The sequence below is a fragment of the Artemia franciscana genome, chromosome 15 (genome assembly GCF_032884065.1).
Source record: "Artemia franciscana chromosome 15, ASM3288406v1, whole genome shotgun sequence".
In the NCBI taxonomy this organism is placed as follows: domain Eukaryota; kingdom Metazoa; phylum Arthropoda; class Branchiopoda; order Anostraca; family Artemiidae; genus Artemia; species Artemia franciscana.
Window position 1 is genome coordinate 21,811,114 of NC_088877.1, and position 24,042 is coordinate 21,835,155.

Genomic DNA, 24,042 nt, shown 5'->3' on the forward strand with positions numbered 1-24,042 from the left:
AAAGACGTGATTGTGAATGGATGATTCATCCCCTCGATTAATAAAACGTAGCCTCCCACAGGGAGCAGTTTTAAGCACTCTTCGTATTTCTTATATTTATATTTGACCTTAAAACCTCCACAACCATTGATATTAGAGGCATGTTTGCTGATGACCTACTAAAATGCCACAAAAGCTCCAGCACAGAAGAAGCCTCAAAATCAGCATAGATAACTCTTGAAGAAATTCAGCAGTATTCCAAGGATTATGGATTCCCATTGTCCACCGAAAAAACGAAGGTAATAGTTTTCCACGGGAAAAGAAATACCCTTACCAATCCAAAGATCAGGGTAAGTGGAAAAATTCTAGAAGTTGCAACTTCAGCAAAGAACCTTGGAGTCCATTTTGACAAAAGGTTGACATGGCAAACCCATTTGGAAGCCACAAAAACCTTTTTTTCGAAAAGACTGGTTCTAATGAAGCAAATGACAGGGACCTCTTGGGGATTTTTCTCTAAAACTTTGATGGATTTCTATAAATTATATCTAAGAGGGATAATTGAATATGGAATCGAAGCTTATGGTATAACATCCCAAAAGCAACTTAGAATACTTGAAACCCTCCAGAACTTAGCTATTAGGATAGCCTTCGGTCTTCCCAGCCACACTGCAGTTGACACCCTGACGGGAATTTCTGGGGTCCCAAAAATAGAAGAGAGAATGAAGATTCTATCAAGAAATTACTTCACAAATATCCAAGCTTTTGGTCCTAAGCACATTGTCACATCCACACTTCTTCAAGACCTAAGAAGCACATCCCAAAAACTACCCTCTGGAGTTAAGCTGTTCAAAGAAACTATTTTGAATTGGAGAAATGAGACTGTATCTAATTCTCTACTTATACCAGATTCCCCCCCCCTTGGAGAATAGCTGCCCTTCAAGTCATTCTAGAGCTGATCCCTAAAATTAAGGATAACCTTCCACAACAGTTAATAATCCAGCTATTTTTAAGATGTAAAAAAAAAACGAATTACTTAGATTACTCTGAAAAATGTACAGATTGATCGCAAAGAATTGAGAAAACAGGTGCAGGTGCATTCATACCAGATTTCAATTTGAAGCTGCTCCCCAGACTTACTGATGGCTCCTCAGTCCTATCAGCAGAACTAAAAGCCATTGAAATGACACTAAATACTCTCCTGCAGTCCCTCCCACCATCAAAAAAGTGAATATTTTAGTGACTCAAAAGGTGCGCTCCAGCTGGTCTTAAAAATAAATTGGGAAGCTCCTGACTGTGATTTATCAGCAATTATACACTTTAGAAATCCATTATCAAAAAGTTCTACAGCTCTGGTTTTCTAAGAGACTGCGGAGTTTCTGAAGGATATCAACGTTACCTCGTGATTCCATTACATTTTCACCATCCATTCCATTTGGATTAATATTAATGGTGGTACTATAATAGTATTTTGTAGTGCTACAGGCATGTGGTAAAACGAAATATACTATGTTTTAAGGCGCATTCATACCAAGACGTAGACGCCAACCTCAGAAAGAGAGAGAAAGCCGAAAGGGATTTAACTCAAAATCCTAGGAGATCAGCGTCATCTCGTGATGAAAATATCGGAAGCCCGTTCGTCAATGGAAGAAGAAGAAGTTGTAGCAGACGAATGAAGTCCTTCAACCAGTGTTAGTCATAAAAAAAAAAAAATGGAAAAGAGCAAAGATTATTCTGAATAAATTACACAGTTGTAGAATTGAAATTGAGAGATCCTGAACCTGTGTTTGGATAAATCTTTTTGCCTTGTCGTTGCGAAATTATTATCTTTCATTTTTTGTTGATAGGCCTATATATTTGAAGGAAGATTCCTCAAGGAGGAAAAAATGGGGGATCCCCATGATGACAATAATTTTACAAATAATCTTGAAAAACTTGATAAGAATTGTACTGTACTAGCATGGATACAGTACAAAAACCAAATTAAAGGAAGAATGACTCCAGGAGCCAAATTACTAGTTGCCAGAATCCTTAAAAAAGAACTGGGCAACTATGGAACAATCATTGAGGCACCTGGCCCTGGCGGCTCAATGGTTATCCAAACAAGAGCACCAACCACTCCAGATATGATCACACTACAGAAAATGAAATTCAACGACAATGAAATAATCTTTGAAAAATATGACAAAGAAAAAGCAGACAACTTCAAAAACAACATAATTGGAAAAAAAGTATCTTATTATTGAAAAAGAGACTGCAGACTTCGCTGAAGTAGAAGATGAACTCAAAGAAAACCCAGAAATTGAAAAAATACTAAAAATAGGCAATGATGAATCCAAAACAGTATATACAATTCTAGTGATGTACAAAAATCCACAGAACTTTCCAAAAACAATAAATTTTTGGGGGATAAATAAAAAAGTAAAACAATTTATTCCATAACCAGTACAATGCTTTAAATGCCAGAGATTTGGACACAAGTCCCAAGACTGCAGATCAAACCAGAGATGCCTACTCTGTGCTGGGCTCCATGCCCACAGTGATTGTCCAAGGACAGAGCAAAATTGTGCTAATTGCAAAGGAAAACATCCAGCAAATGCTAATATATGCCCTGTCAAGAAAGAAAAAATGAAATCTTAAAGGTGTCTATCACAAATAAGATACCCATCAGACATGCAAAACAAAAAATCAAACAGAAATCAACATAAATCAGAGTGAATTTCCTCCACTTCCAGCACCCTTAATTTCTATTATACCTACCCATGAGACATCCACCACCCTTAAGAGACTTGAGGAATCAATAAAAAAACAAGAAAAAGTAATTAACAAATTAACTGAAGCTATAACCATGCTTTTGGACCTAATCCCCAAATCCAAAACTCTGCAACAAAGCAAAATGAAACAAATTAAAACATTTGTAAGAAAAATCTCACAGAAAGATAACACAGACTCAGATACAGAATCTGAGCTATCAAATGAGGAAAATGAAGATGAATTCACCACTAAAAGCAATGAAGAAACAAAAAATCCAACAAGAAAAACACTTTCAAAAAAATACAAAAATATGAAAATAATACAACTAAACACAAACTGCCTGACCAATAGCAAAAAAACAGAGTTAAAAAATGTTCTAATAAGAGAAAAACCGGATATAGTATGCCTACAGGAAATATTCCTGAAAGAAAAAATAAAAATTTCATTTAATGGGTATAAATGCTACAGATGGGACAGATGTGATATAAAGGGTGGGGGATTATGTACTCTTATAAAGGACCACTTTGTCAGTGAGGAAATCCATACCACCTTGGTGGAAATAATGAAATTGGCATAATAAAAATAAATAACATCAATGGGAATACACTTTCAATTATAAATTACTATAATAACAAAACTAACAACTTTGATAAAAACCAACTATGGAGCACTCTCAAAAATATTCAAAACCCCAAAATAATTTTGGGTGACTTCAACCTACACCATCAGACATGGAACACACAGGCAAAAAATCATCAAAAGGCTAACTGCCTCCTAGAAACAATAAATGATCTAAACCTCCACATAGCCACCCCCTGCAATCTTGAAACTCACTTATGCAAGAAAACTGGAAAAATATCAACAATAGATCTAACCATAATCTCAAGGGACCTACAACTCCAAACAACTATACACTCCTCCCATGATTTTGATAGTGATCACTACACCTTATACATAGAAACAAATTCCAATGACCCAAATAAAAGATTTTTTAACCCTGATAAATGGTCATTTAATGAAAGAAGGATCAAAAAGTGGCAAAACAAGCTAGAACTAATTTACTTAGATCATATTGACCTACTCCCAACAAATGATGCTATAGATTAAATCACAAAAATTATTTATGAAAGTGCAAAAAAACATCTGAAAGTAATTGATAAAAAACCACACAAACAGCTAAACTCCACTCCTGGATGGACTGCCAGATGTGAAGCTGCCAAGCACAAAAGAAAAGAAGCCAGGAAAATATACAAAAGAAACCCAACACAACTAAACAAAATTGAGCTTAACAAAGTTACAGCACAAATGAAAAAAACCATCATCAAAGAAAGAAATACTGCATGGACAAACCTTATAAATTCCAAATTTTACCACAACACTCCTCTAAAAGATCTACGGAGGAACTTCCACAAAATAATTAAGAGGGAAAAACCCTCACAACAACCAAAAACACTTCATATAAATCAGCTAGATTATTATAACCCTGATGAGTTATCAGAAGTCCTAGCCAATCACTTTGAAAATAATTTTCAAACAGAACAAACAACCAACACACACTAAGGTAATAGCCACTCAATAAACAATAGAACAATATCAAATATAATTAAATCTGATGACATCATTAATGAACTAAAGACACTAAAAAGAGGTGCAACTGGAATTGATAAAATTGATAACAGAATGTTAAAAGCACTTCCAATAAGTATGATACTCAAGCTTACCAATCTATTTAACAAATCACTAAATGAAAATATTATACCGAAAAAATGGAAAAAATCAATAATAATTCCCATATTAAAACCTGGAAAAAATCCTAAATCACCCTCTTCATACCGACCAATATCCCTTTTATCATGCCTAGCAAAACTCATGGAAAAGATAATCAAGAAAAAGATTATAAAGGACACACAAAAAATAATTCAGCCAGAGCAGTGCGGATTCTACAAGGGGAGATCCACTCTGGATGCATTGCTTAGGATGGAGCACACCATAAAAAAAGGTTTCAGTAATAATCAAGTCACATGTGCAATCTTCTTTGATGCAGCAGCAGCATTTGATAGAGTCGACCTACAAATCTTAAAAAATAAAATAAACTCTCTACACATAGATATACAACTAAAAAACTGGATAAAAAATTGGATTTCTGACAGAAAATTTTGTGTGAGAACCCATGGTGTGTTATCCTCTGAAAGAAGCATAAAAGCTGGAGTACCACAAGGGGGAGTTCTCAGCTCAATTCTATTCTCCCTATATGTAAGTGACCTGACAACAGATCATCTCCAACGAACTAACTTATATATGTATGCAGACGATATCACCATAACTATCACAGGAAACTAAATGGATAAAATAAAAACAAGTGGCCAAAAAGCAATTGATTATGTCCAATTGTGGACAAATGAAAATAAAATTACCCTAGCTGAAGATAAAACAAATCTTGTAATGTTCACCAAACATACTGGTCAAATACTAAATCCAAAACTAAAACTAAACAACAAGCTAATAAAAACTCAACTTTCCCAAAAATACCTAGGTGTAACCTTTGACAGCCAACTTTCATGGAAAAAACAAATAAATGACACTCTACAAGCAATTACAAAAAGACAAACATTTGTCAATGCAATTGCAAGTAAATTCAATGACATTCCAAGAAAAATTTTACTACTCCTAACCAAATCAACAATTCTCAGCAAATTGGATTATGCCTCAATATTATATTCTACAGCCTCTCAACAATTGCTATACAAATTAGATGTAAAATGGAATCAAACATTAAGAAAAATAACAAATGCTATGCCATCCACACCAATACCTGCACTACACCTTGAAACACACACATATTCCCTAAAAACACGCAGGAAAATTTTACACACTAATTACATTATAAAAAAAAGAACCACTACCAGCAATGACCTAATCAAAACAAACATCATAGATCAAATAAATTTTTTTCCAAATGAGCAAACAAATAATTTACCTGCAATTATTTTCATATCAAAAAGTTACACAAATGAGTTTAATCCCCTAATCTGTAAAATTGAACACTATAAACCTCTGAATGGACTCACTTGTATTGACACGTCACTGCAACTACAAATCCTAAAGAAAACAGAAGAACAACCACTATACCTAAAAAACTTGACATTGCAATATATTAATGAGATCAATTTTTCCCAAAAAATCTACACAGATGGTTCTAAACAAGGCAATAAAACAGGACTGGGTGTCTGGTTTGAAAATCGAAATTTTTCAATAAAAGAAAGACTTCCAGATGAGTCCTCGATTTTCCAAGCTGAAATTAAAGCAATTGAAATTGCCATAACAGAAATACAAAACACTGAAACACCAGATTCTTTCCTAATATGTTCTGACTCACTATCCTCCCTTCTATATCTTGCCAATTACCAAGTCTCACCGACAAAGGAAATGGCAAAAACATCCCAAATGATCAAAACCCTCCAAGAAAGAAATTTCACAATAAAAATTATCTGGGTCCCATCTCACATTGGGCTATATGGTAATGAGATGGCAGATATGATGGCTAAAGAAAGTCTTACACAACAAATTTCTTTACTTACTACTAATCACCCTGTAGAAATACAAAAAGAATCAAAGAACATCTTATAAAAGAAGAGCATCTTCTTTTCAAAAATAAATGCAAAAACAAATATCTAAAAATTGTAAAAGACAATTTCATCACCAAGAACCTAATACATCCAAACAAAAACATTCCAAACACAATTTTCAGAATTAGAACAGGACACAACAAAACCAATGCTTCATTATTCAGATGGAAAATTACAACATCACCTTTATGTGATCTATGCAAGATAGATGAAGATGCAGAACACCTTATAATGAATTGCTCAAAATATAACCAAGAAAGACATTTACTTGAAAAAAATGTAAAAAATAATGCAGGTGGCAATTTTGATTATAATGAGATTATTGGTATAACTGAAACAGGAAAACAAGAGAGTATGACAAGAATACTAGGATTGTTTTTGAGAGAAACAAAACTATTAGATTACATTTAACCACTGCTCTCCCTGATTTTTTTTTTTTTTTTAATTTTTTTTTTGTATAGATTGGAGACAACAACAACAACAGTGCAATAGCATATGAAACCAGCGTATCTGGAGTGAAGAGAGTCAATTCTGTATGCTCCATCATCCCTCTCACAACAACAACAACAACAAGTCCTTCAACCAAAGCATAAGGAAGAAAGTTAAACTCAGAAATGGCAAAAGAAGTTGATATTGAACTGAAAAAAGTAAATGAAGGCTTTTTTTTGCTGTGATTATAATAATTCACGTATTTCATTGCTTTTAAGCTCAGTAAAATTCTAGTTGAGCTACTTTTTGTTGTCTTGGAAAAGGGTTAGGAAAACAAAACTTTCAAACGCACTTTAGCCTGAGGATCCATTGCTGAAAGTTTCATTTTCTCAACCTGACCCCTTTCTAGGATGGCAAAAAGTATCTAAACTAAAATTTTACCAATATTGACCTACAAGTATAAAATACAACCAAATAACCTACTCTTAGAAAACATTCAAGTCAGCAACATTTTTTCTATGTGTGGGCTATGTTGTGAACAATTAGAATAGCCCTCAAGTTGAAACTATAATTGCACCCACAGATGTGTCCTTCAAGTCAAGACAAAAAATATAATAAGTCAGAAATATGAATAGCCTAGGGCTCTCAATCCTATGCAGCTGCCAATTTATTAAAAAGGATAAAGGAAAGTATATACTCATACATCAGCTAGCCTACTACGAGGGAGGGATTGTGGGTTATTGTTTAGGCAAAGGGAGCAGAGATCAGATGCCTAAAAGAGTCCATTCCAATCTCTAGACTGGGTCAATCTTGATATTACCTGAACAATTGTTTTGGGTCATGAAACTATTGTTAATAGATACATTTTGACTTTTGGAACATCTTTTCTCTCTGCAAAATGGTATTATGTGTGTTTAAGATTAGGCTCCACTTTTGACTATTGGTGCATTTAAAGTATCAACCATTGTTTATGGCTAAAATATTCAAGCTGTTCATGTTGTTATTGAGAAGTTTACTGCAGAAACTAATTTTGAAAATTTAGAAAAGAGCTTGAAAATCCTCAAAAATAGCAGCAGGCCAAATAAAGTGCACCACTGGTCAAAACCCCCAGCTGAAAGTTTTCAGCCTAATCTTATAAAAACTAGGAAAGTCACTGTTCTTGGATTTAGTTGCAGTGATGTGTCTCCATTTTTCAAGATGTTCAATGCAGCAGTATTTGGCATCAAAAGGCAACATTTTTATCTCTGCTTCAAGAGTTGAAAGGCTAGGAAGCATGACAAGGGTACTCTTATTATCACCATGGTTCAAAACTCTTCATCAATGGTTTATAATATCCCTTCTTGTATACCCCACCTTCTAGCTCCCTTAGTAAGGGAAAACAAAACAGCATGTTTTGGAGAAAAAAAACACCTGATGAAACAAAACATTTAAATTTGGTTCAGGAATAATAATTGTTATGTATATTTATCCTGACAATAAAATTTAATTAAGCAAATAAGTGCTTGTGGATTTTGAAAGAAAAGCTGGAAATACTGATATGTTTCTTTTTTCTTTTTATTTCTCCAACACTAGCAGGCCATGGAAATATCATTGACAACAGCTTGAGAGGTCAGTTGAAAGCTAATGCTTATATTTGCATACATAGTACAGAATTTGTCTTGTCAATACCATTATAAAATAGTATATGGCAACTAAAAGGTGATTTCTTGTATATTTCTGGAGTGCACAGGCTTGGAAGCACATTTAAAATCTCCTTGGCCAAAAACTTTAAACTAGATGCTTAAAATTGCCCCTTAAATACTCCTTCTTCAAGTCTCCTTAACAAGTAAAAATTGAAAAAAAATATGTTTTAAAAAAAACTGCCAAGTGAAGAAATGTTTTCACTCAAATTCAAAGCTTATTCAGGAATAACAATAAATGCTACTTATATCTGTTATAACAGTAAAAGTTGATTATGAAAAATATTTTTAGCAATTTGGAGAAAGAGTTTGAAGCTCTAATGTATCTTAATTTTTTTTCTTTAGTTCTAGCAGGGGAATAGGACATCATATACAGTTGCAAAATGGATAACCAAGCAAAGTCCATAAAATTAGGGTTTTGATGTGACCTATTGGCCCATCGTTTTGGGCATTGGGAAAGGTATCGTTTTAGCCCTGTATTTGTTATGATACTATAATTTTAATGAACAACTCTCCTAAAATATTGAAGTCCAAGAAGGTAAAACAGTAAGAGCATACTTTCTTATGAAAAAATCAAAATTCTTTGCTTGATTATGGTAGGAAAGTTGCAATAATAGTAACATGATTTTCTGTAAATTGTATTAACTACACATCTAAATTTTTAAAAGTCCTTCATTTTTCTAAAACATCTAAATATTTCATATAGAACAATATTCATAAGTAACAGAATTTTTGATCTGCATATTCTCCAAGATAGCAATGATAATGTGCCCCTGGGACTTTTAATATGGCAAAACTGTGCTTTTTTGTGCAGGTCAGTTCAAGAGAGGCTGAAAGTAGAACCTATATTCAATGCCATATTCTAACAAAACCTCATGCTGACTTCTTTAGATTCATTACCTAAGTTAGACAAAGATTGTTCTGCAAGGTTTATTGCATATATTTAAAAAAAACTAAAAATGAACAAAAATAAATTTGAAAAATCAAAGTAATTCCAATGGAAGTAAGAAACAGAGCTGAAGCTTAAAACAAACAAAATTATTGATTTCACCTTTTATGTAGCATATATCTACAAAACTAACTCAAATAAACTCCCTTATTGTATTCACTATATCTCTAAAATTCTGGAAAACTAGCTTTCCACTGAAGACACAAAATTGCTGGGTTGATAACTACAAAGTATTTCATAAGTCTTAATCAAATATGATATTTTAAGATTTTCATTCAAAAGCATTTTGGCTGGCTTCAGGCAAAAATTGTCTGGTATGTGCTACAAATTGGATGAAAACAGCACTTAGCTGCAGCACACTTTCTTACTACATAAAATAAGTACTAGAACTTTTAAATTCTGCTAAAATGAGTACTCACCCAATATTCTAGGACTAGAGAATAACACATCAAGGACCATCCTTCTCAGAAAATATGGCTTTATGTGTTCTGTTTGTTACTAGATCTTTTCTTTTTGTTTGTTTTTTATTTCCCCTATTTCAGGGTATCAAAGCAGAAATTTTGAGTGTTTAAGTGGAATTTAAATGTTTTGGCGCCCTTTTAATTAACAAAAGAGGTATGCATTTTAAATAGAATAGGCAATTATAATGTACAGTCATGTTGAATTTTCATTTGACTGTGCTGATTCATTTGAGGCTCCATTAATGCAACAGACTAAAATCAAAATTTTAATCAATATAAAGAGGATGATCTAGTTATTATAAAACGAATATAAATTATCCTCTGTGCTTTGGAAATTGTCTCTCCCCTAAAACTGTCTTCTCTTTATTTTAAAGTTTCAAAATATTACATTAATTAATCAGCTTCTCATTCAAGTATAGGTTAAACTTTGGAGCAAAGAGTGGGAGGCTTAGAGGAGCAGCAGCCCTTCCTCATGGAAAGGATAATTTCTGTCTGCTTTGAGTTTTAATATTTCTCTTTACTTTAATTTGAAAAGGGTAGTTTTTGAAGAATTGCAATGCCCTAAATGGTTAAGAATTAAACTGTATTAGAAGGACATTATTTTTCTTTTCTTTCAGGCATTTGAGGAATTGCAGGAAAAAATGGTGGATACTACTCAGAAGATAAAACTAGCTGATATCCAAATTGATTCCAGCAAGAAATCTATTATTCATGCTCAAATCACACAAAACGAGCTCAAGGTAGGAAATATTTAATATTGCTTAATATTTCTACTGCAGTTCATAATTTAAAAAAAGGTAGTAGCTCCCTATCCCTGGTCTATCTTCTATAGCTAAAAACCTAAAATCGCAAAGAAAGGAAGGATGAGGAGAATAAACAGCCAGTGAAAAAATTGAGAATTATGAAAATATTTTGGTCAAGACCTCCGTTTGACCGTCCTTAGTGCAGAATAAACTGATAAAAAATAAAAAAAAACTTAAAACAAAACACAAAACTCAAATATGACTTTCTCAGTAACGGTGAAAGGGTAACTGAATAAAAACACAAGTCTAAATGACATTTCACAATTACATCTTACTTACAGCACTCGTGTTTTTTATTCAGTTAACCTTTCACTGTTACTGAGAAAGGGTCATGATATTTTAGTTTTGTATTTTGTTTTAAGGTTTTTTTTTTTTTTTTTTTTTTTTTTTTTTTTATATAGGTTTTCATCAGTATATTGATGACGGTCCTGTGGACCGTCCAGCAGACGTCTTGACCAAAATATTTGCATAATTTTCAATTTTTTCTCTGGCTGTTTATTGTCCTTGTTCCTCTTTTCTTTGCAATTTTGGGTTTCGTCATGATTAGCCAGTGTGGTCTCAGAAATTATTTATCCTCTATAGTTTTAACTACCGTTCAACAGTTTTTATTGCTAATATTCAAATTAGTGAGGTTCTGATTAAGAACATCTTATCCATTTTAGAAAATGATAGCAGTTATTAAAGCGCCATTGATAGAAACTTTATTTGTAGTTTTTCAGAAATAGAAGTAGAATGTATAATTGTAAGGCATTTTAAAAGTTCACGATTTCCCATTATATGGAATATTACAACAAAGGATCTTACCATTAAGGTATTGCTCATTACCGGTATTGCCTCTTTGTCAGTGGTGACACCAAAAGGGAACTTCGAATAAGTGTTCGGTTTGGCTAGCCTACTTACCTTGTACGCTGCAACATGGCGTTCCTCTTTCCTTTCTGTTTGCTACCATCATCTCTTAGACAGTTTCTCACCAATGCAGCTGGGTTTTTTTTTCAAAAAAAAAAACAATGGTAAACTTATAGATTTCGTTAGTTACGCAACTATAGATAAATGTTCATGTCAGTTAACGGATAAAATACGATACATGACAGAAAAAAGATGTATATTTTATGATGAGCTCATGGAGCTAGGTTTTTTTTTTGGCACCCAGCAGCCTGGACCCCACCCTTGTTTTGTTTCTTCCCGTTCGTTTCCGAAACACCTGCTTACATCTATTAGTGGAACCAACATTTTATTTCTAAGCTGATTGATTCAATACATTGTTATTACCTTTCACATTAAATATTTATTTCTGTCTACGGGAGGCCCAAGGTGTGAGAACCCCGGCATTCAAAGGACAAAAAATATGTCTACTAATTTCTTCATCGCTGTTGCTGCAAGTTGAGTATACTTTCTCTTGATTTTTCTTTCTAGTTCGTAAATTTCTTTTAGTAGAGGTAAAAACTCAGAAGTCTGCTTTGCTACTCGTTTGTTTGCTTTATACTTTTTGATTCTTTTGATTTATTCTTTACAGGACTTAAATGCTGAATCGACTCGTTTGTATGAGGGAGTTGGGAGAATGTTTATTCTGAAAGATGTTTGTGAAATTCAGGGAAATCTAGACAACAAAATAAAATCTTTCGAGGACAAAATAAAAACTATGGAGGTAGGCCTACTTGTATATTTTTTCTGTCCTAGAAATAGATTTCAAATTATACAGGTTTTCAAAATTATGTAGTTTATTCAGTCTTTTGACTTTAAATAGGAATTATTTTCTCCATGAACACGGAACTCTGCAATGAAGCTGGTTTTGAACAAAATGATTCCTAATAGTCCCTAATGTGCACTCTCAAAAACTTTTTTGGGGTGGGGAAAACGAAGGATAAGACAGGGGTAGCAAAATGTTTCAATATTAAAACATAAAAAAATATGAATTTGTATTTTAATTTTTTACCTTTTCTACTAAATATGCCACTTGGGGGAGAACTAAGGGGGTCGATCTGTCATGCATTGCCTAGCTGGGTCCGGCTGAGTATATTTCAGAACATTTTGTTTTAAGCTTGGCAGATTCATAGTCTGGAATTTTAAGGATTTTTTTTTTTGCTTGGTATGAATGTAACTGATGACGGAGAGACAATAAATTACACCCAAGTCAAAATTGGTGTTCATACCCCTAAATCTCACTACTGGATCAGGAAAAGTATCTGATGAAAAATTACGAAGTCGTGTTCTGAATTTTACTTGAAAAAAAAAACACAATAAAATTAGAAATAAATTTGGAACGATTGACACAACAGCGTATCAGAACAGATAATTGCACAAGGGGAGGCCCTAGGATTCCTGCTCCCATCTTCTGAAATCTCACAGTCTTTGCTATTGTTTTTTTATTTTCAATTTCATTTGTCTATTTATTGCTATCTTCAAAAGTGTACCCTCCCTAATGTTGTGTTTCAGAAAAAGATATTTTGCTTACGTATCTGAATCAGTCACGTACATACTTTGACTCCCCTCCTATATGTTCAGATTCAAACCTTTATGATTTCATTTATCTTTCAAATAAAGGGCATATTGTTTGTCGTTTTGTCTTCGACCCCTCTCCCCCCTCATATCCGGGTATGAGTACTCAGAAGTAAGTTTCTGTGTGCGTACTTGTTTTAGAAAGTGGGTGAATATGTGTGTAGTAACTGCTACAATGACAAATCTTGTTGCAACAAGATTCTGCTACGCTCTAAAAATAGTTGGGACAATCACCGAATTTTAGTACCGTACGTTGTGAATTGCCCAGGCTGGGGCTTCCTATATTCAGTTTAAAAGATTTTGAGACTTAAACATTTGTACCTTTTTAGGACTTTCTTATGAGCATAACTTACTCGGGAAGTTTGCTTGACTAGGGTCTTGCGAGGGTCACCCGCGGCAAGTGGATAGAATTGGCTACCAGAAAAACAGGGCCGATCATTCTTTTTCAGCAGGTCCTGGAGATATTAAGTTATAGAAGCTGGTGCATCAGACTAAGATTAGGTTGGTAATGGAGTATGGAGCAGAAGTTTGGGGGTCTCATAAGGGTTTTATATTAGTAAGATTACAATTAAAGTATTATAGAAGGATGCTAAGTTTAAGTGAGAGGTTTAATAGCTTAATTATTAAAGTTGGTTTTGGAATTTTGTCTTTAAGAAGTAGGAGAATAGTAAAAATTGTGAAGTATTTGGAAAGAGGGGTAAGTATGAAAAAGCATAAGTTAGCTAAGGAAGCATTGGCGGAGTCTATGTTAGACAGAAGAATATGTTCGTGGATGGAACACATTAAGGCAATTTTGGATTCGTGTGGAATGTGGGATGAATGGAATAGAGGTGTGATAACGCTTGGCGAGCGGAAGGGGTGTCAAAACAAGTATATTCTCTTTTAGTCGATCAGGAAATTCAGAAGTGGGGATGTCAGATCAGAACGTCTGACTCTTGGTTTGTATTTTAGGGTAAAAGAGGCGTGAGGAGATGAGGTAAATTTTAGAGCTGGGCTATCTAGGGAGGATAATAAGTGGGTTATTTCTTGCAGAGGAATTTTATCCCACTTGGGAGAAGAAGAAGATATTTGGGAGGAGTCAGAATGAAGAGCGGTTCTTACAGTTCCTGGTGTGTGAAGAGTGGGAGGAAAATGTATTGTAATTTCTGGACAAGTGGAAAGGATTAAGGGCTTTGAGAAAGGAAATTATTGAAGTTATGAGGGGAGGGGCCTTGGGTAGAAAAATTGTTGGGGAATGGGTGCTTTATTAGTATTAAGAATATGGCGCAGTTTATTTGTGTTGGTGTAACCCATCTTGAAAGTGTTATATAGTGACTTTGTTTGTTTGTTTGTATTATTGTTTTGAATGGTTTTCTGTGCTTTAGTCGTTTTGATCAAAACTTGAAATTGAATCCTTTGCATGTATTTGTATGTTGTTAATTGTATTTGTATGTTTTTTGTACCCATAGTCCTGCGAGTTTTTTTTTGTGTCATGTATACTATACTATTGTCTGCTTGTATGAGATTTTTCGTTATTTCCAAATCAAAAGGGCCTGACTCATATTTTTCAAAGCTGACGAGATTGCGGTCTCTGGTCTATTTTTATCCACTTTTCACATTTGAACAACCTCTATGACCTCTGCAGTGAGGGACATCAACCATGAGTGGAACAAAAAATTTGTCAATAGCTCGAACTCTGATACTATCTAATTTGCCATATAAGTTTATTTGCCATACACTGGAATTAATTGATACGACGTTGCTCAGATTTTAAATAATGGAAATATCTTTTGGGGTTCGTTGGTTTTCATGGGCCTTTTGCGCTATTTAGGCTCGTCCTCGCTATGTCATTTTGTTATGGTTTTCCCTCACATAGTGGCATAATATTTACAGGCATAGATATATAAAGAGATGGAGGTAAAAATTTTCCGTCTTCATTAAGGTTTACCTCATCCTTTGTACATTCCCTTAAAAGTTACAAACCTATCAGCGACCAAACAAATTATGGGCCACTTGTGCATCCAAAAGGCCTAGGTGTCCATGTGGCAAAGAAAAAAAAAATATAAATTTCATTTTAAAGTTCATTAGACTGACTAAATATAAAGCCCATTTTTGTCCAGCCCATATCTTTTACTCATTGGGTCTGGAATTATAAAAATAACATATTCAAGGTCGAATAACTGGGTTGAACAAAACTATTACGAATGCTTCCTGAATAGAAACAAGCTTTTGGCTCATTTTTCGGATAAATCAATTTTTTTTCTCTGCGTAAGGGTTCCCTTGATGCAAAAGTTTACTTGCAAGTTTCTAGGTTTTAAGAAAGTTTTAATCTATCCCAACGGTTGTTTCTAAGATATTAAAGATAAGCTATTCTGATACCCTTGGTGAATATGTTGTCTTTTGATATGCCTCACCACTTTGTCATGAATAGACTCAAAGCTTCATTGGGGCTAGCATTCCCAGAGCCTTTAGGAAGATCAGAAACGCATATTTTTCGCCCTCATATCTTTCCCCGTCTAAATAAATAGTATGGATGTTCTTTGTCTTTTCCCTTCCCAAACACTCCGAAACTTTCCGCTTGATTCCTACTTGTGATTCTGAGAGGCTCCAGATATGTGTCTGTAAATTTCAGGAAGTATATTCATATACTTCTTGAAATTTGCATCTTCATGCTCTTAACCTTACAAGTAGTTGCGATATAAATAGTTGTTGGAGAAATAGTAGTAATAGAACTAGTAAATGTTGCAGTAGTATTAGTAGTAGAATGCACATATTGCCTCTTGGTCAATTAATCTTTCCCTTTAAGTATTTTCTGAGAGTTCCAACTTAATAAACAAATCAATTCTTAAAATATGCTATTTTGACAATCTAAATGCACAGTTTTATTCGTTAGTTCGAATTTGCCATCATTATTCTCTCAAATTTTACCTTCATAGAGCATGTGCTTATTGCCTTTTGGTGGTCATTTTAACATCGTTTTCAAGATGCCCCGGAAGTTTCACCTTGACACGTTAAGCCTTTCGAAAAATATTGTTTATATGCGCTTTTGACGCCTTTTTCACATCAATACTCTAAGCCTTACAATTTGCTGCAATTGAAGTAGTAGTTGGAGTAATTTAGCAGTAGTAGTAGCAGCAAAAGTAAAAATAGCAGTGGTACTAGTGTTACTAGTGACAAGCATATATTATCTTTTTGTCAATTGATTTTTCACTTGAAGTATTCTCTGAAAGTTTCAACTTTATACCCAAATCAATTCTTGAGATACGCCCTTTTGACAATCTGCATGCACATAGTCTGTTTTGATTTAATTCAAATTCCCCCTCAATATTCTGTCAAATTTTCACCTTCATGCGTGTAGCCTTCATTGTACTAGTATAATAGTTGTAGTGGTAGTAGTAGGAAGAGTAGTAGCAGTAATAAAGTTCTTCGGACTATTTTAAACAAAATTGCCATCGCACAGTTTCAATCAGATGCGTTTGTTGAAAAGAAGGGTAGTTGGAGAGGGAGGCTAGTTGACCTTCATCACTATTGACTCTTTGAAAGGGAACTAGAGCTTCCAATTTCAACCAAATCTGCTATCTCTAAAGCTTATACAAACATCTTCCATAAGAACCTTAAATGCTCCAGGGCATAACTTAAAACCCTTGCCCTCAGGCTCTGGTGTTTTTAACAACCCCAAAAGCCTTGTCATACAATCATTGGACAATTTTGAATAAAAGAACAGTCTCAAAATTTTATTGGATGCATCTCGGAAAATACGACATGTTTATGTGTATGTGGGGAGGGGTAGCTGTGCTCTGATCACTTTGACTTTTAAAAAGGGCACTAGAACTTCTGATTACCACTCCAATGAGTCCCCTTCAAAGCATATACTACAACATTTTCTATAAGAACGTTATATGCCACCAGGGCATAGCTTACAACCCTTGCCCTGAGAGTTGTAGGGAGAGAGGTTGTCTTCTTCACAGACATAATTTCCGGACCCTTCAACTACGATGAAAAAAATTTTATCTCAAATTTTGATTGGAGGTGTTAAGGGGAATGGTAAGTGTGGAGGAGGGGAGGGGGATAGTTGCTCTCAAATCACTTTGACTCTTAAAAAGGGCACTAAAACTTCCAATTTCAGATCAAATGAGCCCCATCTGAAATTTATACGACTGCCCATTCCATAAAGACCTTAAATTCCCTCATGGCATAACTTACAACCCTATCCCCAGGACGTTATGGGGGTTGTGTCAACCCCAGAGCCATTATTATATGTCATTTGGACTATTTTGAACAAAATATCTATTTCACAATTTCAGTCAGATGAGTTTGGTGAAAAAAGGGGTTGTCGGGGAGGTGGGGGGCTTAATGCCCTCCATCACTTTTGACACTTAAAAAGGAGCTAGAATTTCCAGTTTTTAACCAAATGAGCCTTCTAAAGTCAAACAACCATCCCTTCCTTAAAAACCTTAAACCCCCCGCGGAATAATTTACCACCCTCGCCCAAAAGCCTTGTTATATGATCTGTTGACTATTTTGACTAAAATGACTGTCTCAAAATTTTTATTCGATGCATGTCGGGAAAACACGTCGTGTGGGAGAGGTGGTAGCTGCCTTGTGATCGCTTATGACTCTTAAATGGAGCTCTAGAAATTCTGATTACCAATCCAATCTGAAGTATATACGACCACCCTTTCCATGAAAACCTTATATGTCTCCGGGGTATGACTTACAACCCTTGCCTTGAGAGCTGTGGGGGAGGAGATGCCTTTATCAAAGACATAATTTCCGGACCCTTCATCTACAATGAATAAAATTGCTATCTCAAAACTTCGGTTGGGTTTCTTTGGGGAAATGATGAGTGTGGGGGGTGTGCTCTCAAATCACCGTTGACTCATGCTATAACTTCCAAAGTCAAATCAAATGAAAACCATTTGAAGTTTACACGACCACCCATTCCACAATTTTATCACAATTCTAATCACAATTTTAACACATATGTTCTTTGGACTACTTTGAGCAAATTGTCATCTCACAATTTTAATCAGATTTTTAGGTGAAGAGGGGTAGTCGGGGAGGGGCCTAGATGCCCTCCATCACTTTTGACTCTTAAAATGGACTAGAACTTCCAATGTTCAACCAAATGAGCCTCCTCTAGAGTTTATACAACCATCCCTTCCATAAAAACCTTAAATATCCCTGAGGCATAACTTACAACCCTTGCCCCCAGGCTCTGGGGGTTTGTTTCAACCCCGGAAGCCTTGCGATGTGATATTTTGACTATTCTAAATAAAAAGTCTATATCAACATTTCTATTAGATGCATTTCGGGACAATGCGACGTGTGTGTGTGTGCCCTCCGATCACTTTGACTCTTAAAAAGGGCATTAGAGCTTCTGATCAACAATCCAATGAGCCAAGTCCGAAGTTTATATGACCACGCTTTCTATAAAAAACCTTATATGCCCTCAGGGCATAACTACAACCCTTGCCCTGAGGGCCTGGGGGGTTGTCATCCTCAAAGACATAATTTCCGGACCTTTCAAAAATTTTGATTGGAAGTGTTTGGTGAATCGATGGGCGTGAGGGGGGGGGGGAGCATTTGCCCACCGATCACTTTCGACTAATAAAAAGGGCACTATTCCTCAATTCCCAATCGAATGAGTCCTTTTTGAAGTTTCTACGACAACACTTTCTATAAAAACCTTGTATGCCCCAGGGGCATAACTTACAACCCTTACTCTGATGGCTCTGTTTTTTTTTGGGGGGGGTTGTCATCCTGAAAGACATAGTTTTCGGACCTTTCAACTACGTTGAACAAAATGGATATCTCAAAATGTTGATGAGAAGTTTTTGCGATAACGCTTTCTGTAAAAAAAAACCTTAAATGCCCCCAGGGCATAACTTACAACCCTTGCCCAGAGGGCTGTAGGGGGGGGGGTCATCCCTAAAGACATTATTTCCGGACCTTTCAACTACGTTGAAAAAATGGCTATCTCAAATTGTTGATCAGAAGTGGTTGGGAAAATTGTTGGCTTGGGAGGGGGTTTGGTTGTCCTCCAATCACTTTCGGCTATTAAAAAGGGCGCTAGCCCTCTCAATTGCCAATCGAATGAGCCCTTTTTGAAGTTTCTATGACAACGATTTCTATAAAGCCTTATATGGCCCCAGGGCATAACTTACAACCCTTGCCCTCAGGGATGTGGGGAGGGGCTCATCCTCAAAGACATAATTTCCAGACCTTTTGAACAACGTTGAACAAAATGGCTATCTCAAAAATTTTGATCGGAAGTGTCTGGGGAAATGGTGGGCGTGGGAGGGGGGTTAGTTGCCCTCCGATCGCTTTTGACTATTAAAAAGGGTACTAGCCTCTCCATTTCCAATTGAATGATCCCTTTTTGAAGTTGTTACGACAACCCCTTCGATACTAAGTGCCCTGGTTTAAGAAAAAGAAAATACATTGTGCCAGCCTATGATAATAGTTAGAAGGTGTGGCTTCTCGAGAAGTTTTGCTCCAGTTGTGCTTAACTTGTGGAAAGTTTCAGGCATCGATCTGTGACCTAGATTGGAGACATGAATATTTTTTTTTAAGTTTCTACATAAGACTTGAAGTATTCCTTTGAAAGAGAAGTTTTATATTGCTGTCCAGGCAAATATTAGATCTGAGCAAATACATATCAAAAGTTAGAAAACGTAAACAGAAACGAAGTTTGGCTGAGGGACCAAACTTGCCTAGACTCAGGATTTTTCTAAGATTAGTGACTTTGGTAAGTTGGCTCCCAAGATTTGATTTAGGTCGTAAGTTAACTTTAAATCGCATTTTTCAATTTAAGACCTACATTAGAAGAAAAACCTATGTTCGCAGTATTCTTTGAGCCTTATAAATAAGGAAGAGGCGGAGATAGGAAGTGTGGAACACCTTCTCTTGCCCTAAATTGGTCTGCAGTTTTATTCCCACAACACAATAATTTTCTAAGGTCACGGATGTTACTATTCTTGCGGGAGGAAGTGCCGTTTCCAACACCATATTGAATTTATGCTGTTTTTTTCCTTCTGACTCTTGAACAGCCTCTAATCCAGACTGGCTTTGAAAAGTTTTGAATCTGAAAGCACTTTGCCAAGCACGAATCCGGAGAATGCTTTAAGACACTCTTAAACTTGGGTATGATATAATTTGAATTCTTGAGCAATCGTATGCATTGAACTACCGAGAAGTTGTTCGATGGGTGTACCTCCGTTTGGCCCAATTTTTCCTTTTGGGGAAGTAAAAAAAAAGAATAATTGCTGTTTCTATTCCCAGAATCGGCTTGAACTTTCTAATCTCAGAAGTTCTCAACTTCTTGAAAAGTTTTATTGGAAACTTTTATTGGTTTATTGGAAAGTTTTAAAATTTCAGCAAAAAAGTTTTGCTTATTTAGCATAACACCACAAACACACCCAATGTGCCTAACGTTTTCTCACATAAATCAATACAAATCTTAAAACCTGTTTGAACTAACCCCAGTAAAAGTAGTGACGATCAATGAATGTTTTCTTTCTGTGTTATTGTCGGTTCAATTGAAATCTTCTGTTTTGAGTTTATTGGCCTTATTTTTCACAAGATAAAAATTGATGCCCATTGTGCTTTGACCTTTCCTTTCCTTTTTAGGCAAATAAACAATACTTGGAAAGGAATCTGAAGGATAGTGAAAACAATTTAAGAGAAATGATTATAAGCAGGAAAGGAGCCACTTCAACTTAACTGTTAGTGTTGCTTCAACGTTATGTTTAATAAATTTCGTCATAATCAATATACCACTGACTCTGTTATAATTTTTTAAAGCTTCTTCTGTGTAGACGGTGAAGTATGAATCACATTTTAAGCTTTTATTTAAATTATGATGAGGATACCGATGGCCTAATGTATCTCTGGTATATTTCCATCAAACGAATCTGGTATTTTTTTTAAAGAGGCGAAAACATGCCAGGATATGTCAACTTACGGATTAAGAAGAAATGACATAGGGAATTAGGGACAAAGTAAATGGTTGTTGGTTTTGTCTGTTAGGTTGAGCCTTAAATAACATAAGTTACTTGCCTCACATCTTCGGGCATTTGCTGTGGGGAATCACAAGAAGGCAAGTATTAGCTTGGCCATCGTACACCCTTGGTCAAACTAATATAATTTAGTTGATATTCTCTTTTGTCATTTTCATATATTCGTAGTTCGTTTGTCCCCCGCTATAACTTTTATCAGGTCTTTCCTGTCGTTTGACTTCTGATAAATGAGAGTGGCAAATAAATCGAATTAGTTATAATCAGCAGTTCCAAAGCAAATGGAAAATCACCCTGACAGCGCCGAGGGCTTGACTAAGGGCTCAGTACCATGTGATCAAGGAAAGTGAACGTCTGCCGAATAGAAACCAGTCTTACAGTGGTATTTCGCGCTGTGTCATAGTTCAAGGAGAGTGAAGGATTCAGTGATTGAACAAGGTCTAAATACCATCCTGAGTGCATCACTATTTTCCAGCAATCAAAAACTTCCCTCAAAAAGCAATCAAAAACTTCCCCCTAATGGTGTCATGAAAGTGAATCAAGGATATTAAAAGCGCAACGCGCTGGAGATTGGTTCGTGTATCGTATATTATAACGTTGTACTTTTTATCAGTTTAGTCATTTCTCAAGCACCTTTTCATGTGACAAAAGCAATATTTTGGTTCACTTCCTGTTTTTGGGTTGCTTCAGAAATTTGAAAATAGATAGAAGAGAAACTTCACAAATATATTTGTACGATGAAATCCCCTTACTCCGACAAAATGAATTTTGGTAGGGTGCTTCCTAGGCTGTTTATAACAGTTGCAACGTAGTGCAATTGATACTACAGCTAATTCTGTTTTAACGGACTTATGCTTGAACCAAGTAACTTAGTCATTGCGCTAAATCAATCGCCCAATTTTTAGGAGGGTAAACGAGAAGTTGTCTTCCGTTTAAATATATAGAGATATTTTGGCCATTCAACATTAAAAAACCATGATATTATGTTTGCACAGACTTATTCCCATTTCTTGTTATTAATTAGAAAGGAAAATTCCACAAAAGATGTTTTTCAAAGAAACATTTAGAACTGCATTAAGCCAAAGACGAGCGGAAATACAGTCAAATAATTTTTCACGCGTACAATTACCATAAAAGTAGCGATGCCTCGCTACTTTACTCGCTACTCGCTCGAATTTGTTGACAGCCATAGCCGCTACTCTTTTCTTCCTTTAATGAGTTAAAATGACGAAGAAGTTTAACGGCAATCCCCCTCAGGGCAAGGTGCTGGTGCTTGTTACGTAATAGGAAATGTTTTCTGATAGATGCAGCTGTTGATTGCGCAATAGAGAGGGTTTTTGTAAACGATGTATTTGTTAATTTCTTAAAAAACCTGCGAGGGCCTGGGAAAAGCCTTTAGGGTCTCTGCCAAATCACCTTTACTTTTGGTTGCTACGTAATAGGTTTTGTTTACTTAAGGATTTCTTTGATTGTTGCGTGATAGGGTGGGTTTTCTAAGCGATACATATGTCAATTACGTAATAGGGTTCGTTTACTTTTAGTTGTTACGTAATAGGGTTTGTTTACTTGAGGTTTTCTTTGGTTCTTCGTAATAGTATTTTTTTATTTTTGGTTTTTGAATAATATCAGGGATTGTTTACTTTTGGTTGCCACATAATAGGACGCCTTAGAGTCCACTAGTCAAGCGGGGAAGTTATTGAAGACATTTTTCTTAAAGACATTTTGTTCAAGACGTTTTTTCAAGACATTCCAAGAAGTTTTTCTTCGAGATGTTTTTCATGACATTTCAAGATGTTTTCTAAGACATTTTTCTTTAAGACGTTTCAAGACACTTTTCTTCAAGACGTTCCAAGACGTTTTTTAAGACATTGTTCTTCAACACGTTTTATAAGACAATTGTTTCTTCAAGACGTTTTTGAAGACATTTGAAGGTGTTTTTTAAGAAATATTTCTTGGAGACATTTTTCAGGATTTCTTTGGTTGCTATGTAATAGGGGAATGTTAACTTATGTTAAGGATAAGGTAATCTCGCGTGACATGCTAGACTTCGGGGGCCTGTGGGGAATCCCCGCTTGTAACTGAGGAGGGCACACACACAACTGGGATGTTACGTAACGACGATGTACACGTGCGTGTTATGTAATACTTTAAAAGATTTTTTCTCCAGGCGTTTTTTTCTTCGAGATTTCATTTTCTTTCAATGCCTTATTTCTCTTGGAACCTTTATATTCCTAAAATTTTTGCCCCCGTTTGGATTCGAAAGAGATTTCATCTGAAGGGAATGTAGCGCTAGACGTCTGGACCAAAAAACCCTTTCTAATGTTATTATTTGGGGAATATTTTCTAACGGAAACGTTACGATTAAGCCATGAATTACATGCTCCCTACGTCTGCAATAATTGACGTGTAGGGGAGAAAATCAATTACTAGAAATTGATTTCATCTGATGTGCACCTCCTTGTTAAGTAATGCTTTAAAATGTATTATCAGATAATATTGGGGATTATTTTAGCGCTTATTTTAGTAATAGAGTCTTTTACTTTATTGGAACTTGAATGTGCTATCAGAGATAAAATAAAAGCGAGGGCATCATTATGGATAGAATATAATACCCATTCATATACGATCAAATGTCTATCTTTCCTCTTCTCTACACAGAATTTTACACTTATATAAGAGGCAACCTTGAACGAGCATACCTAATAAATGATTACGTATTGAAGTTTTATCATGGAAGAATAAATCTAAAGAACGAAGGCTTTTTATTTTAAAAAACATTATAAAGATCATGAAATCACAGAAAAAAGCAATTAAAACTTAACAAACAGAAAAAATAATTCGTGGAAAAAGCTGATATAGGATAAAATATCAG

At 35.2% G+C, this 24,042-nt stretch overlaps 1 protein-coding gene and 1 long non-coding RNA gene across 3 annotated transcripts in view; one reads left to right on the forward strand and one right to left on the reverse strand.

Annotated features, from left to right (window-relative positions):
* LOC136036183 (uncharacterized) overlaps positions 1-24,042 on the reverse strand; it is a 75,405-nt gene that overhangs the window by 43,946 nt on the left and 7,417 nt on the right. The window lies entirely within an intron of this gene.
* LOC136036180 (prefoldin subunit 1-like) lies at positions 1,612-20,928 on the forward strand. 2 transcript variants are annotated; one of them, XM_065718249.1, is made up of 5 exons: positions 1,612-1,651; positions 6,928-7,003; positions 10,492-10,614; positions 12,191-12,322; positions 20,785-20,928. In XM_065718249.1, the coding sequence occupies exons 2-5, from the start codon at positions 6,971-6,973 to the stop codon at positions 20,875-20,877; spliced, it is 381 nt and encodes a 126-aa protein (XP_065574321.1). In that variant the 5' UTR covers positions 1,612-1,651; positions 6,928-6,970; the 3' UTR covers positions 20,878-20,928. The 2 variants fall into 2 exon arrangements, with proteins under 2 accessions (XP_065574321.1, XP_065574320.1); XM_065718248.1 differs by having other exon boundaries at positions 1,626-1,667; positions 6,818-7,003.

What these genes read in the sequence shown, in the direction of transcription:
- LOC136036180 (XM_065718249.1), top strand. Translation starts at nt 6,971, where the DNA reads ATGGCAAAAGAAGTTGATATTGAACTGAAAAAA. An exon ending in TCACACAAAACGAGCTCAAG is followed by an intron (nt 10,615 to 12,190) that starts GTAGGAAATATT and finishes TATTCTTTACAG; the next exon opens with GACTTAAATGCTGAATCGAC. An exon ending in ACAAAATAAAAACTATGGAG is followed by an intron (nt 12,323 to 20,784) that starts GTAGGCCTACTT and finishes TTTCCTTTTTAG; the next exon opens with GCAAATAAACAATACTTGGA.